We start from the raw sequence: 20,724 nt of genomic DNA on the forward strand, positions 1-20,724 counted from the left end.
TGCCACTGGCTACCTTCTCCCTTCTGGATTCTAACTCTCATTTCTATGTTTCCATGACATTATTCTTTCCTCATTCAACTACTATCTATCTTACACCACCTTTGCTGGTTCATCTAATTGATCTCTCTGTTTTGGATCTCTCCCTTCTCCTGTTCCAGTCTGCCTTATGCACTGCTACCCACTCCCACCCAAAGCTTCCAATGTTCTCACACTATATCTTCAATTATATTTTCTACCCATGTTCCATCTTCCTCCTACCTTGTGTTCTTTTACTAGGGTGATGCTAAATAAAAAACTTACTAATAATATTATTTAACAACTCATGAATAATAATATTATTTTCTTTAAATATAGAAATGACCACATCTATAGCCTCTTAGATAAACATACCTTTCAAACCTCACTAGATGTTACTCTATTTCCTGCATGCTGTGATTCAGCCAAATTGACCTTCTTGGTTCTCTCCATTTCTCATACACAATTACTCATCTTCTATCTTCATGCTATTGCTCAAACTTCCTCCATGTGCCACAAATGCATTGGTGTCTTATTTCTGCCTTACAGAATCATTTTCTTCCTTTAAGATGTATCTCAAGCACTATCTTCTGAATGAAGTTTTTCCTTTCCTGATTTCCTCCCTTCCAAACTGTCTTGTGATTACTTTGTATAACTATATATATATGTAACATATACATGCATGTACATAGATATATATGTAAACTTTATATCTGTGCTATATGTTTTTATATGTACTTATAATCTCCCCCACTAGAATATATAATACAGTGTGAGGATAAATAGAAAGTAAACCCAAAAGGAGAAGAGAAGTACTATGGGGGGAAAATTTTATAAACCATAAAATATAATATATAAAATGTGAGTTGTTATTTCCCCCATTTCTAAAATAGTAATAGTCTTAGAACTAATGAATTAAAGTAAAAGTTTTACTATAAATAATTTTTTTACCTCAATGAATTATTTTCTGCTTTTTGTCTGCCAAGTTCACTTTCTGTATCCATTGCTTTTCGTGCTAGTGCTTTCATCTCCTTTTCCACAGTAGTTATGGTTTCTTTCATCAAAGTCATATTTGCCATTTGTTCTAGACGTTCATCATCAAGCTACACAAGTAAAACAACAAGGCTGGTAGTCACTGGAACCTGTCTTCCTTCTTCTTTCAAACAGGACACACATCTCCTTTCCAAAATGCAGTTTTAGGCCTGGTCTACATGATGAATAAACCAAACTGGGGTTGAACACTTTTGTTGGCCCATTCTCTCAGTGAATTGTCTTTATGCCAAACAAGTGGGGGAACCAGCATGTCCTCATATCCACTCAGCAATAAAGACCTTTTTGTGGTTTTAGCGAGACTACATTTTTAATTCACAATTTAACATGACCACAATATGTTAATTTCATGGTTTTTCTGTGCAGTGGCCTAAAACTTTCCCAGCAAAAATCTCTCACATATGTGATCTACATATCTTTCAGGGTTTCCCCCACTTTTGCTGTCATAAAAGGATACAACTAATAAGAATGAAAACATGATTAAGTAAACCTGTAAATTAAGCCAAATTCCTCCATTAATTTCTTTTATGTATTCTCAGTATATAAGTAACTAGTATTCATATACAGAAAATCTTATAAACATGAATCTTTATAAGTTAAATTTAATGTTTTCCAAAATTTCCCAAATTATTTTCCTAATTTATTTTAAAGGACAAAACATTTTTTCTCTTCTTCTATACTAAAGAACAACACTAATAATCTTTGTTAACAACAAAGATTAAAAACATTTAAGTTATTAACCTCAGCAGAAATACATTACTGAGAATTATGGATGAAGAATAAAGATTTTACTATATCTTCTTTTTAGAAATCTATTTCTAGATCTACATTTTTCACCTTTACTTGATAAAAACACAAAGGATAGAGAATACTTTTATCTTAGAAGGTCTTATATCCTTGATTTAAAAATTGCTACTTTTTTGAACATATAAAAATTAAACATGCCATTATTTAATTTTGAAAATTAGTTATGGACAAAATTTAATTTCTTTTACACTGTGAACTGTAGACTCCAATTCTTCTACTCTTTGTTCCAGGTGAGCCTTCTCATTAAATGCAGTCTCTTGGGAAATCTGTTTCAAATACAAAAACATAGTACCTTCAGTCTTGTTGCATTTGTGCTTCACTGATATTAGTGTAGATAAAATGTCTTCTAACCTTTAATCTCTCCCTCAGACTATCTCGTTCTGTGGTCATTCTTCTTAAGTCAGTAAAAGCCACATCTCTTTCTGTTTCTACCCGGCGTAAGATGGCATGTGCTGTTGATGTTGACTTAGGAGACTTGCAATTTTTCATCATTTCTCGTCTAAGTCGCGCTATTTCTTCCTGTGCCTATTATTTTTAAACATCAAGTATAAATTTGTTTTATTGAGTTTAAAAGACTATTAGATTTGTTATTCTGTAGGCCAACTATGGAAAAGGAAGCCTTTTGCTAAAGAATGAGACAAATTTTATATATACATACATATATATATTTTTAAAACTTGTTTACACACATTTTAATGACATAAATCAAGCTTTAAGGCAACACAAAATACAAAATAGAAATTATAAGCAAAAAGGTCATTGCAAAATAGAATGTTTTCCAAATAATGTTTTCAATATAATTATTCCTTCTCTTGTATACATTTTAATGTAATAAAGAATCTTATTTTTAATAAAATATCATAGAAATATCCAATTCTAAAATGTTACTTCATATCCCTTGCTGACAGTTTATATCACTACATCTTTGGTGGGAAGAAATTCTAGATGATAGATGTCTTCACATATTCTCTAGAAAACCTTTTTAACATCATAATATCTCTATAAGACACCAAACTAATTCATTTCAATCCCATAACTAGTGAATAACCTTGACTTTTATTTGCTTTAAAAAACCAAACAAAATAAACAAAAACCAAGGCATTTAGATATGAGTTCTCATTCTTCTCACTAACTCCATACCTAAATTTCTTTCATTTTCCTTTAGTTTTCTTTCTGACTCAGAAGAAGAGGTATCTTTTTTTATTATTATTATTAAAACATTTTATTTACAAAACATACACATGGGTAATTTTTCAACATTGATCCTTGCAAAGCCTTCTGTTCCAAATTATCCTCTCCTTCCCCCTATCTCCTTCCCTAGATGGCAGGTAGTCCAATACATGTTAATTATGTTAAAATATGTGTTAAATCCAATATATGTATACATATTTATAGTTATTTTACTGCACAAGAAAAATCAGATTAAGAAGAAAAAAAGGAAACAAAATGCAAGCAAGCAACAACAGAAAGAGTAAGATTGCTATATTGTGATGCACCCTCAGTTCCCATAGTCCTCTCTCTGGTTGTAGATGGCTCTCTTCATCACTGAACAACTGGAATTGGTTTGAATCCTCTCATTTTTGAACAGAGCCAAGTCCATCAGAATTGATCATCATATAGTCTTGTTGTTTCTGTGTATAGTGATCTCCTGGTTCTGCTTATCTAACTTAGCATCAGTTCATGTAACTCGGAAGAGCTACCTTTATCTCCAAAGCAAATATTTTCACATATTATACTCAATTCCATGCCCTCCAAATTATTTTAGTACCCTTCTTTCTCAACTATTCTCAAACACCTTTATCTATCTATACTGGCTCCCTCCTCAAAGAAGTACAATTCCCTCCCTTTGAAAAACATTTCCTTGAACCTATCATCTCTTCTGGCTACTATTTTCTACAACTTTTGAGTGTCATGGTACTTACAATATACTAAATAAGAACAGATCAAGTTTAGGAAGAATCTCTTTTATATCTGCTTTTTGAGTGGCTCCTGATCAAAGCATTCTCACTATAATAACATTATGAATGATTAATATTAATATTCATTAATGAAAATTTTAGGTGAATACTGCTACTACTAATCACCAAAGATCATTCTAGAACTCATTCTAATTAACTCTGCCATATCATATTCTCTGATGAACAGTTTTCTCCTTGGGTTTCCATGATATTGTAATAACTTTATTTTCCTATTTCTTTAAGTACTCCCCAAGTTCTTCTTCTTTTTCCTTTTTGACTCTAGAAGGATTTCTCAAGTGTTTTAATTCAGATTGTAGTTCTATTTTCTATGACTCCAAATTCTCATGTAATTCACATGGTTTCAACTATTGCCTCTATGTAATAACTCCCAAAGCTGCATATCTTCTCCAGTTCCAGATGTCTGCTTCACATTTCCTCTTGGATTTTCTGCAATTAGCTTAAATTCAAAATATCCAAAATGAAAGTCATCTTTTCTCTCAAATTATTTCTTCAAACTAACTTCCCTATTTCTACTACTATTAAAACACTTCTTCCAGTTTTCTGGTTAATATTAACACAATTCACTCAGTCTCAGAAAATAACTGAGTGGTCTTTCATTCTTCTTTTAACTAGATATTCAATCAACTCTTCCTTCACAATGTTTCTTGAAATTGAAATTATTTCTAGCCATATGATAAGATGCTCCAAGTCATTATTAATCAGAGAAATGCAAATTAAGAAAACTCTGAGATACCACTACACACCACTACACATCTGTCAGATTGGCCAGAATGACAGGGAAAGATAATATGGAATGTTGGAGGGGATGTGGGAAAACAGGGACACTAATAACATTGTTGGTGGAATTGTGAATACATCCAATCATTCTGGAGAGCAATTTGGAACTATGCTCAGAAAGTTATCAAACTGTGTATACCCTTTGATCCAGCAGTATTTCTTCTGGGCTTATATCCCAAAGAGATACTAAAGAAGGGAAAGGGACCTGTATATGCCAAAATGTTTGTGGCAACTGAGTGAATGCCCATCAACTGGAGAATGGCTGAATAAATTGTGGTTTATGAATATTATGGAATAGTATTGTTCTGTAAGAATGACCAGCAGGATGATTTCAGAAAGGCCTGGAGAGACTTACATGAACTAATGCTGAGTGAAATGAGCAGGACCAGGAGATCATTATACAGTTCAACAACAATGCAATATGATAATCAATTCTGATGGACGTGGCCCTCTTCAACAATGAGATGAACCAAATCAGTTCCTGTAGTGTTTTTCTTCTTTAAAATAATATAATGGTTTTCTCTGGGAGTAGGTTTTTTGGAGGCAGCCTTATTTTCAGTTAAAAGTAATAATTACTCCAAATGCAGCCAAGTGTTAAAAGTTCAGCTCTTTTATTGCTTCCTCCAAAATAGCCCAGTTAGATTTCTTAGAGACCTATCTCTCTGCTTGGTTCCAAGAGCTCCCTCTGAATCCAAAGGTTTGTCCTTCAGCCTCCAGCCAGCACAAAGGTGGAAAATGGAATGAATCTCTTGTCTCCTTGCCTGGGACTGGGCAGCTTTCTGGAGAGCTTTTCAGACCAGCCTTGGTCTCAGTGGGGGAAGTGCAGGAGCCCAGTCACCACAGTGCTGTGAGATGAAGTGAATCTGGTTGTGCCTCCCGAGAGAGGGCTTCTCCTGAACTGACTGAGGCTCCCCTCTCAATCTTTTCAACTGAACTGTGCTGACAGAGCTCAGCTGTTTTTATGCTATCTCAAAGGTTGACTCCTCCTCCGAGAGAGTGGGATTATGGGATCTGAGAATGGGATTATGGGTTTTTGGCTTGTGAATCTCATACTGAATATTGACTTGTGAATCTCCCAAAAGTATGAACTCCAATGAGTACTTAAATACTTCTTGCTTATATGAACTCTCTAAAAGTGTGAACATAAGCATTCTATCAATTCCATTGAGTTAACACTAGGATTCTAACATCTCCCTTGAGTTGTCACCTTGTTTCAATTCTAACAAGTTCAAATAGAACAGTAATGAACGAATCAGCTACACCCAGTGAAAGAATTCTGGGAGATGACTATGAACCATTACATAGAATTCCCAATCCCTCTATTTTTGTCCGCCGGTATTTTTGATTTCCTTCACAGGCTAATTGTATATATATACTTCAAAGTCCGATTCTTTTTGTACAGCAAAATAACTGTTTGGACATCTGTTTGGACATGTATACACATATTGTATTTAACTTAGACTTGAACATATTTAACGTGTATTGGTCAACCTGCCATCTGGGGAAAGGGGTGGAGGGAAAGAGGGGAAAAGTTGGAACAAAAGGTTTTGCAATTGTTAATGCTGAAAAAATACCCATACATATATCTTGTAAATAAAATGCTATACTATAATAAAAAAAAGAGAGAGAGAGACAGAGAGACAGAGAGACAGAGAGAGAAAAAGAAATTGCTCAGAGTAATCTTGGATCTTTGTATTGCTGAGAATAGCAAAGTCATTTATAGCTGGTCATCCCACAACTGCTAGTACTTTATACACAGTGCATTTCACTTTGCATAAGCTCCTGGAGGACTTTCCAGGTTTTTCTGAAAAGTATCCTGCTTATCATTTCTTATAGAAAAACAATTGATGTAGACTATAATAAGAAGCCAAAGTACTGAATGTGAGGGAGATACTGAGTCACTAAGAAATGAACCATAACTTTGATGAAAAGTACTGTCACACATCTCCAGAGAAATAACTGATGGAGCCTGGATGTAGACCAAAGATACTTTACTTTTTTCTTTTCTTTTTTTTCACAGCATGACTTACATGGAAATGTATTTTGCATGATTACTCATATATAACCTATGTAAAATTGCTTGTCTTATCAAGGAAGGGGGGAAGAAAAAAGGGAGAAAGAATTTGGAACTCAAAATTTGAAAAAAAGAATATTATTACTTTTACATGTAACTTGGAAGAAAATATTAAAGTTTAAAAAAAAAAAGAAATACTCCATACATTAATATTCCCACATTTGCACCGGAAATTGCTGGATCAATGAATATAATTTACAAAGCTTGCAGATTTTTAGATTAAAAATTAAAACTCTTAAATTTACAGTTTCATCTCAAATGTTTCCCCTTACAGAAACTTTCTTTAGCCCAAAATGAGCTGTTTACTTTCTCCTGAATGTTTATTTTATACTTTTCCACCTTTATCCTTTGGATAATGGAAATCTTTCTTCAACCTAAAGAAACCATTCAGAGGCCAGCTGAAAGTCTATTTTTTTCATATACCATTCCCTTATCACCATTAATAGAAGTGAATCTATTTAAAGTTCCTATAGTAATTGCCTCTACCATTTAGAGGATACAAGAGACTTACATTAAAGTTATTTATATATAGGTCATATCATAAGCCCTTACAAAGCAGGCACCTTTTTGTATTTGATCATCTCTGTCAGAGGCCTAATTTTCTACATAAGAGGTGCTCAATAAACATTTATTAAATGAAGACTACATCTATTTAATAATGCACTTAAGATAGTATTATTTTTCAATTTGATACAGCAAATATATTATGAAAGCCCTAATGACTGCATCTAAATGTATATATAATGTTAAATATTTTCATAAGAATTGGGAATTTTTCAAAATAATATCTTAGCTTAAGAACTTATATCAACACAATGATCAACTACAACTCCAAAGGAGTTGTATTTCTTTAAGGTTTGCAAAAAACTTTTACAAATATTATCTAATTTGATCCTCACCACAACCCTGGGAGTTAGGTGCTATTCTTCTTCCCATTTAAAAAGTATGGAAACTGAGTCTGACAGAGATTAAATGATTTGCCCAGCTTCATAGAAGTAATAAGCATCTGAAGCTGGATGTTTTTTATAAGTCAGGTGTCCTTGACTACAGGTCCAGTGCTGAAGTATGCTATCCAACTCCTGACATAGGGGTGATGAACTTTGAGGGCAGAATAAGATGGGTTTGGGACATGGCCAATCTGGGAATTTGTTTTGTTAAACTATGCATATTGATTAAAAGGAATTTTTCTTTTTCTTTGTTTGAAAAATTAATTACTGCTAATTGGAAAATTTTTTCATTAAAAAAGATGTCAGTTATGGTAAATTTACAAAATATTTTCCATGAGAATTTAACACTTTTCAAAATAATGCTCTGAGGAGAAAACTTAGTGATGGGAAAAGGCTAGAAAATTATAGGTCAATAGGCCAAGTTCAGAGTAGCTTTATGTACCATTAGAACAACAGAATTTCAGATGTGGAAGGAACTTTTGTGGCCATCTAGTCCACTCCCGAAAAAGAATGTCTACTATGACACCCTGAATAAGTATCTAGATTTTATCTATAATCTTGATTTTCATTGAAAATCTCTTACACACAGAAATATGGATGGCATTAATTGTTATGAAGTGTAACCTGAAGTTGTCTAACTTTATTTCTCTGCGATTCCTACTCACTATTTCTAACCCTGCTCTCTGGGCTAATATCACCTCTATCACCAATCCCTCCTCCCAAAAAGAAACCATCTTACTCATCTTTCTTCTGGATGGCAATATATTGTTCTGAAACCTGAATACAGCTCTCACCATTGTCTTCACACTACAAAGACTTCTCTGCTATATGCTGAATATCTCAGGTTTCTTCAATTAATCCTTTAAAATTTTTCTTTTACTCTGAACTTAAAATACAAAAAAGGAGTATTTCTCATGTGGAAAATACAAAAAGGAGATCCTATGTGAAGCCACAGTCTTCATTTCATTCATGTTGCCTGCTTTAAAAAAAAAGGTATCTAATTCTACATGTTACTTTAAAAACTGGCCTTAACTCTGTTTCCTACTGAATCTGTTTTGTATATTTTAAAAAACATTTTTTTCCCCTTTGGCTCATTATTATTAATCCTCTTCTGCTCTCCTTTACAAATTTAAAATGAGGGGAGAGGGAGACCCAAAGCTAAATAGTGGCAATGTCCAAAAATGTTCTTCCTGCATGAAAAGTCCATCACCTGTAAGTCTAGAGGTTGATAACATGCTTCATCACAGGTCCTCTGTTGATCATTGTTTTAATCAAAGTTCCTAAGTTTCAGAGTTGGTTTTCTCCAATATTGTTGTATAAATTATTATTTTCTGAAATCATGTCTAATCATTTCTTAAAGTGCAATAATATTCTATTTCACTGATGTTACATAATTGATTCATCAACTAATAAGCACCTCCCCCTCAGATTCTTTTCTTTTTCCCTCTTAATCTTCTCGTAAGGATCAAGAAATGTGTTGTATTTTCAATTGTTTTCTTCCTTTAACATTTTCCTTAAGCCCCAATTATCTTCTTGTTAACTGTGATGTGTTTCTTTCTTTTCTTTTTTTATTAAAGATTTTTATTTTCAAAATATATACATGGATAATTTTCAACATTCATTCTTACAAAACCTTGTGTTCTAATTTTTTCCCTTCCTTCCTTCCACTCCCGCCCACAGACAGCAAATGATCCAAAGTATGTTAAACATGTGCGATTCTTCTATAAGTATTTCCACAAATATCATGGGCACAAGAAAAATCAGACCAAAAAGAATGAAAATAAGGAAGAAAACAAAATGCAAGCAAACAACAACAAAAAGAGTGAAAATACTATGTTGTAGTCCACACTCAGTTCCCACTGTCCTTTCTCTGCATGCAGATGGCTCGTCATCATAAGGCCATTGGAACTGGTCTGAATCACCTCATTTTTGACAAGATCCATGTCCATCAGAATTGATTATTGTATAAACTTGCTGTTGCTATGTACAATGATCTCCTGGTTCTGCTCATTTCACTCAGCATCAGTTCATGTAAATCTCTCCAGGCCTCTCTGAAATCATGCTGCTGGTTATTTCTTATAAAACAATAATATTCCATAACATTCATATACCATAACTTATTCAGCCATTCTCCAACTGATGGGCAAAGTGTGGTGTATTTCAACATTAAATTATGTGAGTGTGTGTGTATGTTTCAACTGTGTGTCCAGTTCAAATAAGATCCATAGTCCTCCCACCCTTCTTCTATATTTAATATTCTTTATCTCACAGATCCCAGATGTAAGAAGTGGCAATTTATCCTTTTACCTTCCTTTCTCTATCCCCTCTTTTAAAATCCTGAAACCATAATCAGTCTATCCCAACTCCTCTTTCTCATTTGACACTCAGAAAATCTTTACAAATCATTAAATTCTGTTTCTCATTCCCCTTCCAAGAGAATGTTAGTACTTCATCACCTTACATACCCTCTCAAATAAATTTATCTTTCTAGGTTTTTCTTGATCTTAAAAGTTTTAATTCAGATCAAAAATATTGGAAATATTTCCAAAAGATTGGAAATATCTATTTAGATAGATTAAATATCAATCTAAATATTTTGCCTATTGGAATACTAGATTCCAAGCTCTCCCCACATTGTAGTATAAGTTGCCAAGCTCTTTGGTTTCCTGACTTACTTGGTACATGATCTTCTTTCTGTAGTATTTTTTCTTTGATGTAGATCTAAATTTTGGTAAAGATCTTCTTGGGGACTTCTTTTTGGAGTTTTTTTTAGGAAGTAATAAGTAGCTTCTTTTTATCTTCACTTTGCCTTTTGATTCTAGTAAATCAAATGAGGCAACTAGTGGCACAGTGGATAGAACACTGAATGTAGAGTCAGGAAGATCCTAGTTCAAATCTGCCCTCAACACTTACTAGCAATGTGATCCCAGGTGAATCATTTGAATGGGGATAAAATAACACCTGCTTCCCAGGATTGTTGTTGATGATCAAAAGAGACAATAACTGTAAAATACTTAGCACTGTGCCTGGCACTGTAATCACTATAGAAATGTTAGCTAAAACTATTATTATTTATAGATATATTTATAAGCTCTTGAAATAATGTCAAGGCTTTTAAAATAGTTTTTATGTAGTCAAAATTATCTCTCTAATCTGTTTTCTATATTGGTTGTTTCTTAGAAACAGACATATTTCCTTCTATTTTTCCAATAATTTGATTTGTCCTAATGTATCTTGCTGTAATATGAAAGAGCAGGAACAGAAAGGGTTAAGAATAAACACTTTTTAAATGCTTACTATGTGCTAGACCCTGTGTTCAGTGATTTACAAATAATCTCTCATCTGATGCTCCTGACAACACTGAAGAAACTGAAACAAAAATGAAACAGATAGCTTAAGTTCACTCAGCTCTTCCTGACAATAGGGCCAGGGCTCCATCTACCTGTATCCCATGACTGCCACTCATCATTGTCACCGATTTCTCTTTAGTCTATTCTAATTTAGATATTTAATTCAGATAATGTTTACCATTTTCTGTTCTAAGAGATTTAATTCTTTTAACAATTTTTTCTCTCCAGAGCTTTTATTTCATTTTTTAAAATTTTTTCATTTTTTTCAAGTATTCATAAAATTTTTATAGGAAATGCTTTTTTTTTTTTTTTTACACTTTTTTACAGTTGTTAGAGATCATTATTTTTTTCCTTCTAGGTTATTTTTGGGGCATCTCTTGATCTACAATAATTTTTTTAAACCAAGTCAAAGCTACCTTAAGTTTTATTCATCTCTCCTGCCTTAGCTCTTTTGGGGCTTTGTGTTAAGGCCAAGTTTTCTGATGCATTTCTTTTTTTTGGTGAGGTAAGAGTTCCTCTTAGTCTTACCATTAGTTATTTGGGTTACTGCACTGATTTCTCTCAGATGCAGGCATTATTAATCCTGTCCCCTTTGCTATTCCTTTCCCCACCTAAACCACTCTGAATCTTTGAGTTCCAATACACTGGGGATTTGGGAGTACTGAGGTGACTCAGCTTGAGCATTATCATACCTGCCCTACTCACTTTAACTTCTGGTGGTTTCCAATGTCCCTAACCTAAGACCTTTTGATCTTCCTGGAGCTTTTTCAAGGGTATTTTCGGCTGTTGTTGCATCTGAAGACAGAGCCCTTCTGGCAACATATATATTCCTGTGGCTGGTCTCTAGTTACACTGCTAGTTTGTGTGCCTATTCCTGACTTGGCTTGGCTGGCAGCCTTTTTTCTTAATCCCAATGGGTGGCTGACTTTTTGTGTGGTTTGTAGTAGAAGAAGCAATTTACTATTGGATTTCTTAATTAGGTACGGGTAAACTAATCTACTTGCCTCCACTTGGGCAAATCTTGGATAAATGTCAATCATTTCTCACATGGAGTGGACCTCATCATGGTAGCCACCATCTCTAGTTTATTAAAGTACTTCCTAAAATGTGGAGCTCAAGTTTTAAAACATTATACTAGATATCATTTGAACAGAACAAAATTCACTGAGACTATTTCCCTTTTCCTAGATGCTATAGATCTCTCAATGTAGCATAAGACTGAATTCATGTTCTTGGTAACACACTTTTGACACATATTGAGTTTATAGTTGTAAGAAATCTCAGTAAGTCTTGGCCTTGTCCTTGGAGTATTTTCTGTGATCATAAGGAATCAATGAATGTCAGCCAGTCCTTTTGTATAATTTTGTACTGAGAACAGAAGAAAGTGTTTACAGTTATTTGATAAGACACCAAAGACCTTTTTCCTTGTGCTTGATTTAAGACCTTCCTTTGAGCCTTGGTATATTTCACCCTGCAAACCTGGCCAGTTCCCTGAGTGAAACCAGTCAGTTTAAAGGAATGAATGAACTACTCCCCCTGGTGGAAGCCCCCTTATCTGGGAAGCTGTTCTGTCTAGAGGGTCATATATGACATAATAAACTTGGCATAGTGCCTACTTTGTTCTCAGCCTATATAAACCCCATAATGGGGTAGACACTTTGGATCTTTACCCAAAAAGGATGGCCTTGCCTGGAATTTTTTCCCTCTTATGGGTACACTCTGACTAGCTCCAGTCAGCTCTCCCAGACTGAAAAGGCAGGAGTTGATGTTTCCTGAATTGGTGACATATGTAACATTTTTATCTGTCTATTATTGTGATAATGGCATTAAGTTGTGTATTGTTTCTCTATTTTCCTTTTTCCTTTATGTCTTGTTTGAATCAATCTGAGAAGTAATAAACTTGTACTGAGTACAAGTACTGACCTTTAAGTCAGTGCCTTTTGAATGAGAATTATAAACTTAGATTAATTCTATAATAGTTCACTAAAATATTCATAGTTTTTTCCCCACACAATCTGCTTTCTAGCCATGCCTTTCTCACCACGTTCTTAGGTTTGAAAAATCAACTTAATAAATGTGAGATATTTATCATTATGAAATTTCAGTTCTATTTGATCTAATGTTCTAGCTTTTCACTATCTTTTTGAGTCCTGTCATCAAGTATACTTCTGAACATTTGATAAGCAGGATATCCATAAGTATGTAAATCACTGACAAAAAATGTTAAACACCATAAACCCAAACACAGATCATCCCAACATTCCCCCGCATACCATTAATGACTATTCTTTAGGTGGAGCCATTTAATGAATTTCAAATTGTCTAATTACATTATCTTTTATATCTCTCCATTTTTTATATAAGATCAGCAAAAGAAATACAATATCTTGCTAAAAATCTAAACTGTGTCAACAGTACTCCTTTGATAAATTAATCTAGTAACCCTGTCAAAAAATGAAGCAAAGTCATATCTGTTTGACTTGTTTTTGACAAAGCAAGTCTAGCTGTCTGTGATCACTGCTTCCTATTCTAAATGATTCCTAATCACGTCTTCAGTTATACATTCTAAAATTTCTCCAGGAATTTCAATACAGCTCACTGGGCCTACAGTTTGTAAACTCCATTTTCTTTTCCTTTTTGGAAAAGTGGCATAATTACCTTTCTCCTTTCTGGCAGCATCTCCAGATGTTTGAAATCTCAAAGCTCATTGATGGTAGCTTAGTAATTGCATCTCCCCAGTCTTTCCATACTCAAAAGTTGATTTACTTGTACTTTGTATGAACTCGCCAAAGACCACTCTGTACTTTCTTATTCCTTCCCTAATTTCTTGGGTATCAACTTGTTATGATCTGTAGTTTTTGTTTCCTTTCTATTCCAAAGCTCATGAGTACAGCATATATAGCAGCGATACCCCACCCCAAATAACATTTGTAGTATCTCTTTAGTTTAATGGCTTAAGAAAGCTAGAATTTTTAAAAAATGTATCTTTTACGATAAATTACTCCTGAGGTCTTTTGCTCATTAAATAAAATTACCTGCTCATAAAGAAGAAAAGTCTTGTCTCTTTCGGATGTGAGAACCTTCACGTTACCCTGAATTTCAGCCAAGTGACGTTCATATTTTTCCAACATACACCTAAGTTCCTCACGATCTCTTGTCTTCATAAGCTCTGAATCACAATTTGCTCCCTAAAATCATTACAAACATTATTATAAATCTTGATATCTAGGTTTTGAAACAACTGTACCTCTCCTTACTGTACCTTCAAATATTCATAGTCTCCTCTCTAATGGAAAAACTATACTTTATATTGCCTTTGCTGGCTCTACTTTCCTTTTTTTCACAATCAAGCTTTTAAACAAATTTTGCAGTTTACAAAATACTTTCCTCCCAATAGCTCTTTCAAGTAGACAATTCAATTATCATCATTATCCTCATTTCATAGTTGAGGAAATGGGGTCTGAGAACTGGAATGACTTAATCAGGAAAAAACACAGCTGTTTGTTAAGTGTCTGAAGAGGGAGCTGAATCCAGGATACTCCTAATTATAAATTCAGTACTCCTTCCACTAATAATGATGGGAGTATGTAACCTCAATCTAAATATGTACATTAGTATTTAATAAGCAAGTGAAATTAATATAGCTACCCATAAAAAATAAAATATTTTGAAAATAATTTATGTTTTGAAATTGTTCCCATTCATCTGACTGATTTTTGTCCAACTAGTTTGCTTACTTTCCAAAGCATGATACATCTGCTCTTTTGTCTTTACTCCAGTCAAGGGTATCTCTATGAATCATCCACCAAGTACTTACTGCTGAATCAAAAATGAAAGGTCAAAGATTATTTTATTTGCACTATAATTTAATACATCATAAGATACCATACATACCCTAGGAGGTGGAGAAGTGCGTCGAGGACTTTTAGATCTACTTCGAATCATCTTTCCCAAATTTGCAGCTTCACTCTTATGATGATTTGTCTGCTCCTAAAGTCTTGCTTGACAAAGGAATCAAATCTAAAAAAAGATTTAATTTAACACTTTTTTCAGCCTACAAGTATTTTGCCAAGTAGTTTATTGCAAGCCAAATGAAACCAGCTTTTTTTAAAAAGGATGAAAATTGACAATCACTAAATCACTAAAATTAAGTCTGATTATAAATGAAAGTTTGAAATAATGTAATTTCCAATTAATTTCTTTTTAAAATAAGTTTATATTAACAGCTTTTGCTTCTTACATCATCAGAATTATCCCCAGTATTTCTCCCCTGACCCAAGAGCCAAACTAAATCTAATTAATTTCTGGAATTTAAAAAGGTTTTTTGTATAAGTCTACCTTTTCTTTTAATTTATTGCTTTTTCCCCTGTGAATTCATTTAATTTTTAAGAAAAGACGGGTAAAAGATTTATATTGATTAGAAAGGTCTTCTTAATTTCAATAGGTTTAGAACTAGCCATGAAAATGCATGTTACTTATTTTAGTAGTACTGCTTGCTGCTAGTTTATCACTTAATATGGCTAAATGTTTATATTCTGGCTTAGTTCTGAGTGTTGGGAGCTTCAATTCTATGAACTCCCATCTTTTAAAATTTATCTGAAGATATTTCTTATACAAATTATTTTTTAAAATAAATATGTGTGGATATGAATAATAGCAAAACAAGTTATTTTAGATAAAGTGAGTGTTTAGTGCTCTTTCATAAAGCTTACTGATGCAATATCTTTCTGTGGATAAGAAGAATTCAAGCTATTTCAATGAAGAATCAACTAATTTAATACTGCTAGCTTAAAAAAAAAATCCACTTAACATTAAGAGGGTTATAAAAAGACAAATACAAATTTTGAGAACACTATCATTAAAAATAATGGTTCAAACCCAAATAGCATGATAATGCTTCTTAAACTCATCAACTAATAGATTATTTTTGATCTTAAAGTGCAGGCAAACAAAGGGGAAATCTAGCAATCAAGTTCCATTTCTATATACTAAGGTATTCTTGTATTGGAAAGCTAATAGTGATCAAAAGAGGCAGCTTTCTATTCATCTGAAATTTTATCTGGCATGAGGATCTAACCACTGAGATAAAAGATCAAATGGGCTGTTTGGTAAATATTTTTTCCTCTGTATTCCTAACAATTCCACAAAAAGTAACATCTTAAAATAATTAGAATGTATTTTAAGTATTTAAAACTATATTAAAATACATACTTACAGATCTAAGACTTTATTTTATCTTCTAGTACTACAATATTATTTTGCTGGCATCTAATTCAGTCTGAAAAACAAACCAAAAAATAACTGTAAGCATATAATTAATATCTAAAATCTATGTTCCTGATTTTCAAAACTAAGAGTAATTTTTATACTTGTTAAACTGGAAAAACATCATTTGATAAAGGGAATCTATTTAGCAAAACTGTGGAATTCAGAAGCATTTGAATTGAAACATAAATCATGTCTTTCTTGTTATTTTGCCTTCAGGTATAGATATTTCTATGATATAATAATTCAAAACTGGTAATATTTTCAAAAGCAAATTATACAAATTTCATCTCTAAAGAAGAAAAGGGAAAGACTTCTTGAATGGCTTTGTTGACAACAGATGAGATTAATTCCTCACTCTCAACTTTCATTTCATTATGTTTATACCATGTATAGAATATATGATAGGGGCAGGTAGGAGGCACAGTGGATAGAGCACCAACCCTGAAGTTAGGAGGACCTGAATTCAAATCTGATCTCAGACACTTAACACTTCCTAGCTGTGTGACCCTGGATAAGTCATTTAACCCCAACTGCCTCAGCAAAAAAAAAAAAAAAAAAAAAAAAGAAAAGAAAAAAGAATGTATGATAGATTTCATTACAGATATTTATGGGCATGGGTTACTCCTCCTACCAGCATATAAACTCTTGGATGGCAGAGATTATTTATTTATCTTTATATCACCCACAACTTCCAAAGAAAAGGTATTTGATTTTTAAAAATTTGTTCAGAATAAAAGAATTCTAATATTTTTTAACTTGTAAAATTCCCCTTCTTTAAAACTAAAATGTCTAATAAGCTTGTCTATTTTAAAAGTGTCTTTCTTCAAATATTGCCCTTAGGGTTAAAATATTGGATCCTCTAAAATATGGCTATTTTTCTAACCTTATCTTATGTTATTTTCCTTAATATATAGATATACTCTCTAATCCTCCCCAAATTGAATTATTAGCTGAGCCTTGAAATTGACATTCTACTTCCTGCTTCCACACATTTACATAAACCACCTGAGAATCCTTATTTCTTTTCAATCATAATCTCCTCAAAAATACCAGATTCCTCAAGTTAAGGTTTTCTTTCCTTTTCCAAATTATCTTTAATTTCCCATGTTTAGTGTATATGTTGTATATCTAAGTATAACACATACTTTGAGGGCAGGAATTGTTCCATTCTTGTTTTGTATTCCTGTTATCTTAGTATAGTCCCATAACTCCACTAGGCACTTAATAAGTGTTTAAATGTGTTTAACTGATCTATTACTCAGTCTAGTGATCTCCACTAGGAAAAGTTTAAAAGATAAATTTAGGTTTATGAATGACAAGGGCAACAAATTCTAGAGATATAATTTTGGTAAAATGGATGAAATGATTCTAGGCTACCACTATGCCTTAGTCTTCATGAGTTGCAGCAGTTAAATATGTTTATCATTTGAACTTTCTAAGCTTCTGTTATGAATCTTTCTGAATAAGTAGGCTGGTGTTCAGATGACAGATGAAGTCTGTTGCTAGGCCCAACCCATAGCTTTCAACTTGGTAATTATGAGAGTTTTTACCCTATTCCTATTACCTTTAGGAAATTAGTGTCAGTTCCATGCTATGATGAAGTACCAGAGCACTTTAGCAGCAAAAATACTTACTACTTAAAATATATTTATTTTAAAAAGCTTACTATTTAAATACTTACTACTTTATTTGCTGATAAATGTGATTGCCCAGAAAGGAAAGGGGAATGGTAAGGCCCCTAACAATAAAAATACTGATGAGAAGAAAAATAGTTCAAAATCAACACATAGAACTTAAAACTTACCCTTCCCCAATCCTCATATAATAAAAAACATACCAAGGCCAAAACAAAAGAATATATCCTATTTCAAATAACTAAGTTAAATTCTAAAAAATTCAAAAATGAAGAATGGGAAACAAATTCAAAGCACCTCAAAGTGAAGGTAAAACAGAAAAATACAAAGAATTAAAGAAGAAAACAAAGGAGGAAATGTTTTTTTTTCCTTTAAAAATAGTCTAATGAAGAAATAAAACTCATTCTTTTCAATAAATCTCACACGGTGACATTTTTGTCTCAAAGTGAGATATCTTGAAGTCAAATATTCTCTCCATTCATCGTGAATATGAATCCCAAAGAGCTTCAACCTCTACCCAGCTTGTTTTCTTTTAGCTCAAAATAGCCTCTTTCATTTGAGAAATTCTTACACTCAAACCCTGACCCTTAGGATTTCAAGAGTTCACACCTGTGGTCTACCTGGTAACAATAAGGTTAAAATATACAAAGACTATAACATATAACCTAGTTCTTTGAATCTTGATATTGCAAAATTCAGGACAGGTACCCTAAGTCCCATATCTAGTAAAACATTTCTTTCTAGGGCACATTTCTCGGGACAAACAATGATTTCTCTAAGGTCATTCTTTTAAACGAACTTTTCTCATTGGATCCTAAAATTATTTGAGCTATTCTCTTCCTCTTATTAGCATCCCTACTATTTACTGTGGGCCAGTACTGTCAAACTCAAATAGAAAAGGGAACCATTACACTGTACATAGATGTCTGCCATTTTGTATGTCTGGCACCCTAAAATATACTCCCACTTTCAAAATCTGTAGCAGGGTAGTTATTCCTTCTAAAACATATTTTCCCATTCTAACACTGTTCCATCACATCCTTTCAAACATTTGACAACTTTCTTCTGACTAGGACACATCATCCTTTGGAATACTGCCTACTAAAGTAGTCTCTCTTCCTGATGCTATATCACATTTCAGTTTGTTGCAGATTTTCATAAAGATTGAATAATTATGAGTTTATACTGTAAAATCTTATTTGATTATAACTCAATTTATTTGTGATGAATTGAGCTTAAGCCTGTATCACCAACTTACCTATTACCACTTTCAACTGGATGTCCTATAGACTTTCAAACTCAATATAATCAGAACAAAAGTATTTGTCTTTTCCTCCAAACCTAGCTTTCTGAACTTCCTTATTTCTGTCCAAATGAACCACTGTCTTCCTGGTCAACTAGGTCTATAGACTAAGTATCTCCAACTGTTTACTCATCCTACATATTAGTTTCTGTCTCCACAATACCTTTCAAATATTTCCTCTTATAACCATTCACTTAGCCCTCATCACCTCTTATCCAGAATATTACTACAGCTTTGTAACTTGTCTCCTTATCTCAAGTCTCTCCTTATTAATTCTCCTTATCAATAGTCACTAAAATTTTTTTAAATTATAATACCGACCATATCACCTCATCTACCTTCAACCTTCACCTCACTTTAATTGGTCCTTCTTCTAGAATCAAATATAAACTTATCTATTTGGCATTTAAAAGTCTTCAGGCTTCATCTTATCTTTCCAAGTTTACTACGCTCATTATTCCCTTTCTACAATTCAGGTAAACTGGCTTTCTTGCTATACTTTCTCCTATTTGTGGACCTTTGCACTAGTTGATCCATGTACTTAAATGTACTTCTTCACATTCATCTCTTAAAACTCTTGGTTTCCTTCAAAAGTCAGCTCCATTGACATCTTTTGCATGACATCTTTTATGCCCAGCTTCTAATGACTAAAGTATCTTGTATCTATTTTAAAGATGTATAAGTTTGCATACTATCTCCCCCATTAGAATGTAAACTTTTTAAGGGTTGTGACTTTTTCCTCTTTTTGTATCTGGCATATAATTAGGTGCTTAATGAAAACGTCTCAATTAAAATAAGCTATATTGAAATTAACTATTTATATTATCTATGAAAATGAATAGCTTCAAAAAAATAACCTTGTAAGAAGAATGTTTAAACTGTTAAAACTTCTTTTAGTATCTTTTGTCTTTAGAAAATGTCTCATATAAACAACTGATAGACTAAATATAAATAATTCTTAAGTCTTCATTAAAGTAAATCCTCTAGAATTCTAATTTTTCTAACCTAGTTTGTTTTCACACACACACACACACACACACACACACACACACACACACACACATCTTAAAATACTATTATTTTCTTTTGATATCCTGTAACTCAAACTCTTCTATCTTTTAAATTGATTTTGTCCTCAGGTCATTTGTTGATTTTCACTACTTTGTTAAAATGCTGTATAGTGTGGATGCTATAACAAATAATACCTTTATTAACAACTTCAGGCAGTTTTTTTTTTTCATAGATATAATCAACTAAAAGAGAGATTCATAACAGCACGGGAAGTTATACTAGTTATACTTTATCCCTTGTTTTCTACTTTTTTATCCTTGTTTTCTACTTTTTAAATGTTTAATTTTTTTTTTATTATGGGCTATTAATGATCATTAATAAATGAAACCACAATTTTGTTTTATAAATACATTTGAATTTTCAACAGATGCAGTTCAAAAAAACTGGGACTTAAAAACAACATTTAGCTTTTAAAATTAAAATTTAAACATGATGCCAATTTGAAGTTA

General features: G+C 32.8%; 1 protein-coding gene across 7 annotated transcripts in view; it reads right to left on the bottom strand.

The window, feature by feature from the left end:
• Positions 1–20,724, bottom strand: part of TSGA10 (testis specific 10) — a 103,543-nt gene that overhangs the window by 42,454 nt on the left and 40,365 nt on the right. For all 7 annotated transcript variants that reach the window (XR_007951817.1, XR_007951818.1, XM_051984702.1 and 4 more), the window contains exons 4-9: positions 16,215–16,277; positions 14,894–15,019; positions 14,035–14,187; positions 2,224–2,397; positions 2,061–2,138; positions 967–1,118 (exon numbers count right to left, since the gene is read on the bottom strand). Coding sequence is in view for 5 of the 7 variants with exons in the window: in XM_051984702.1 (XP_051840662.1) it covers positions 967–1,118; positions 2,061–2,138; positions 2,224–2,397; positions 14,035–14,187; positions 14,894–14,944 (608 nt within the window). In the remaining 2 variants the exon portion in view is untranslated. The remainder of the gene's footprint in view (positions 1–966; positions 1,119–2,060; positions 2,139–2,223; positions 2,398–14,034; positions 14,188–14,893; positions 15,020–16,214; positions 16,278–20,724) is intronic.

Source organism: Antechinus flavipes, chromosome 3, assembly GCF_016432865.1.
Source record: "Antechinus flavipes isolate AdamAnt ecotype Samford, QLD, Australia chromosome 3, AdamAnt_v2, whole genome shotgun sequence".
Classification (NCBI taxonomy): Eukaryota; Metazoa; Chordata; class Mammalia; order Dasyuromorphia; family Dasyuridae; genus Antechinus; species Antechinus flavipes.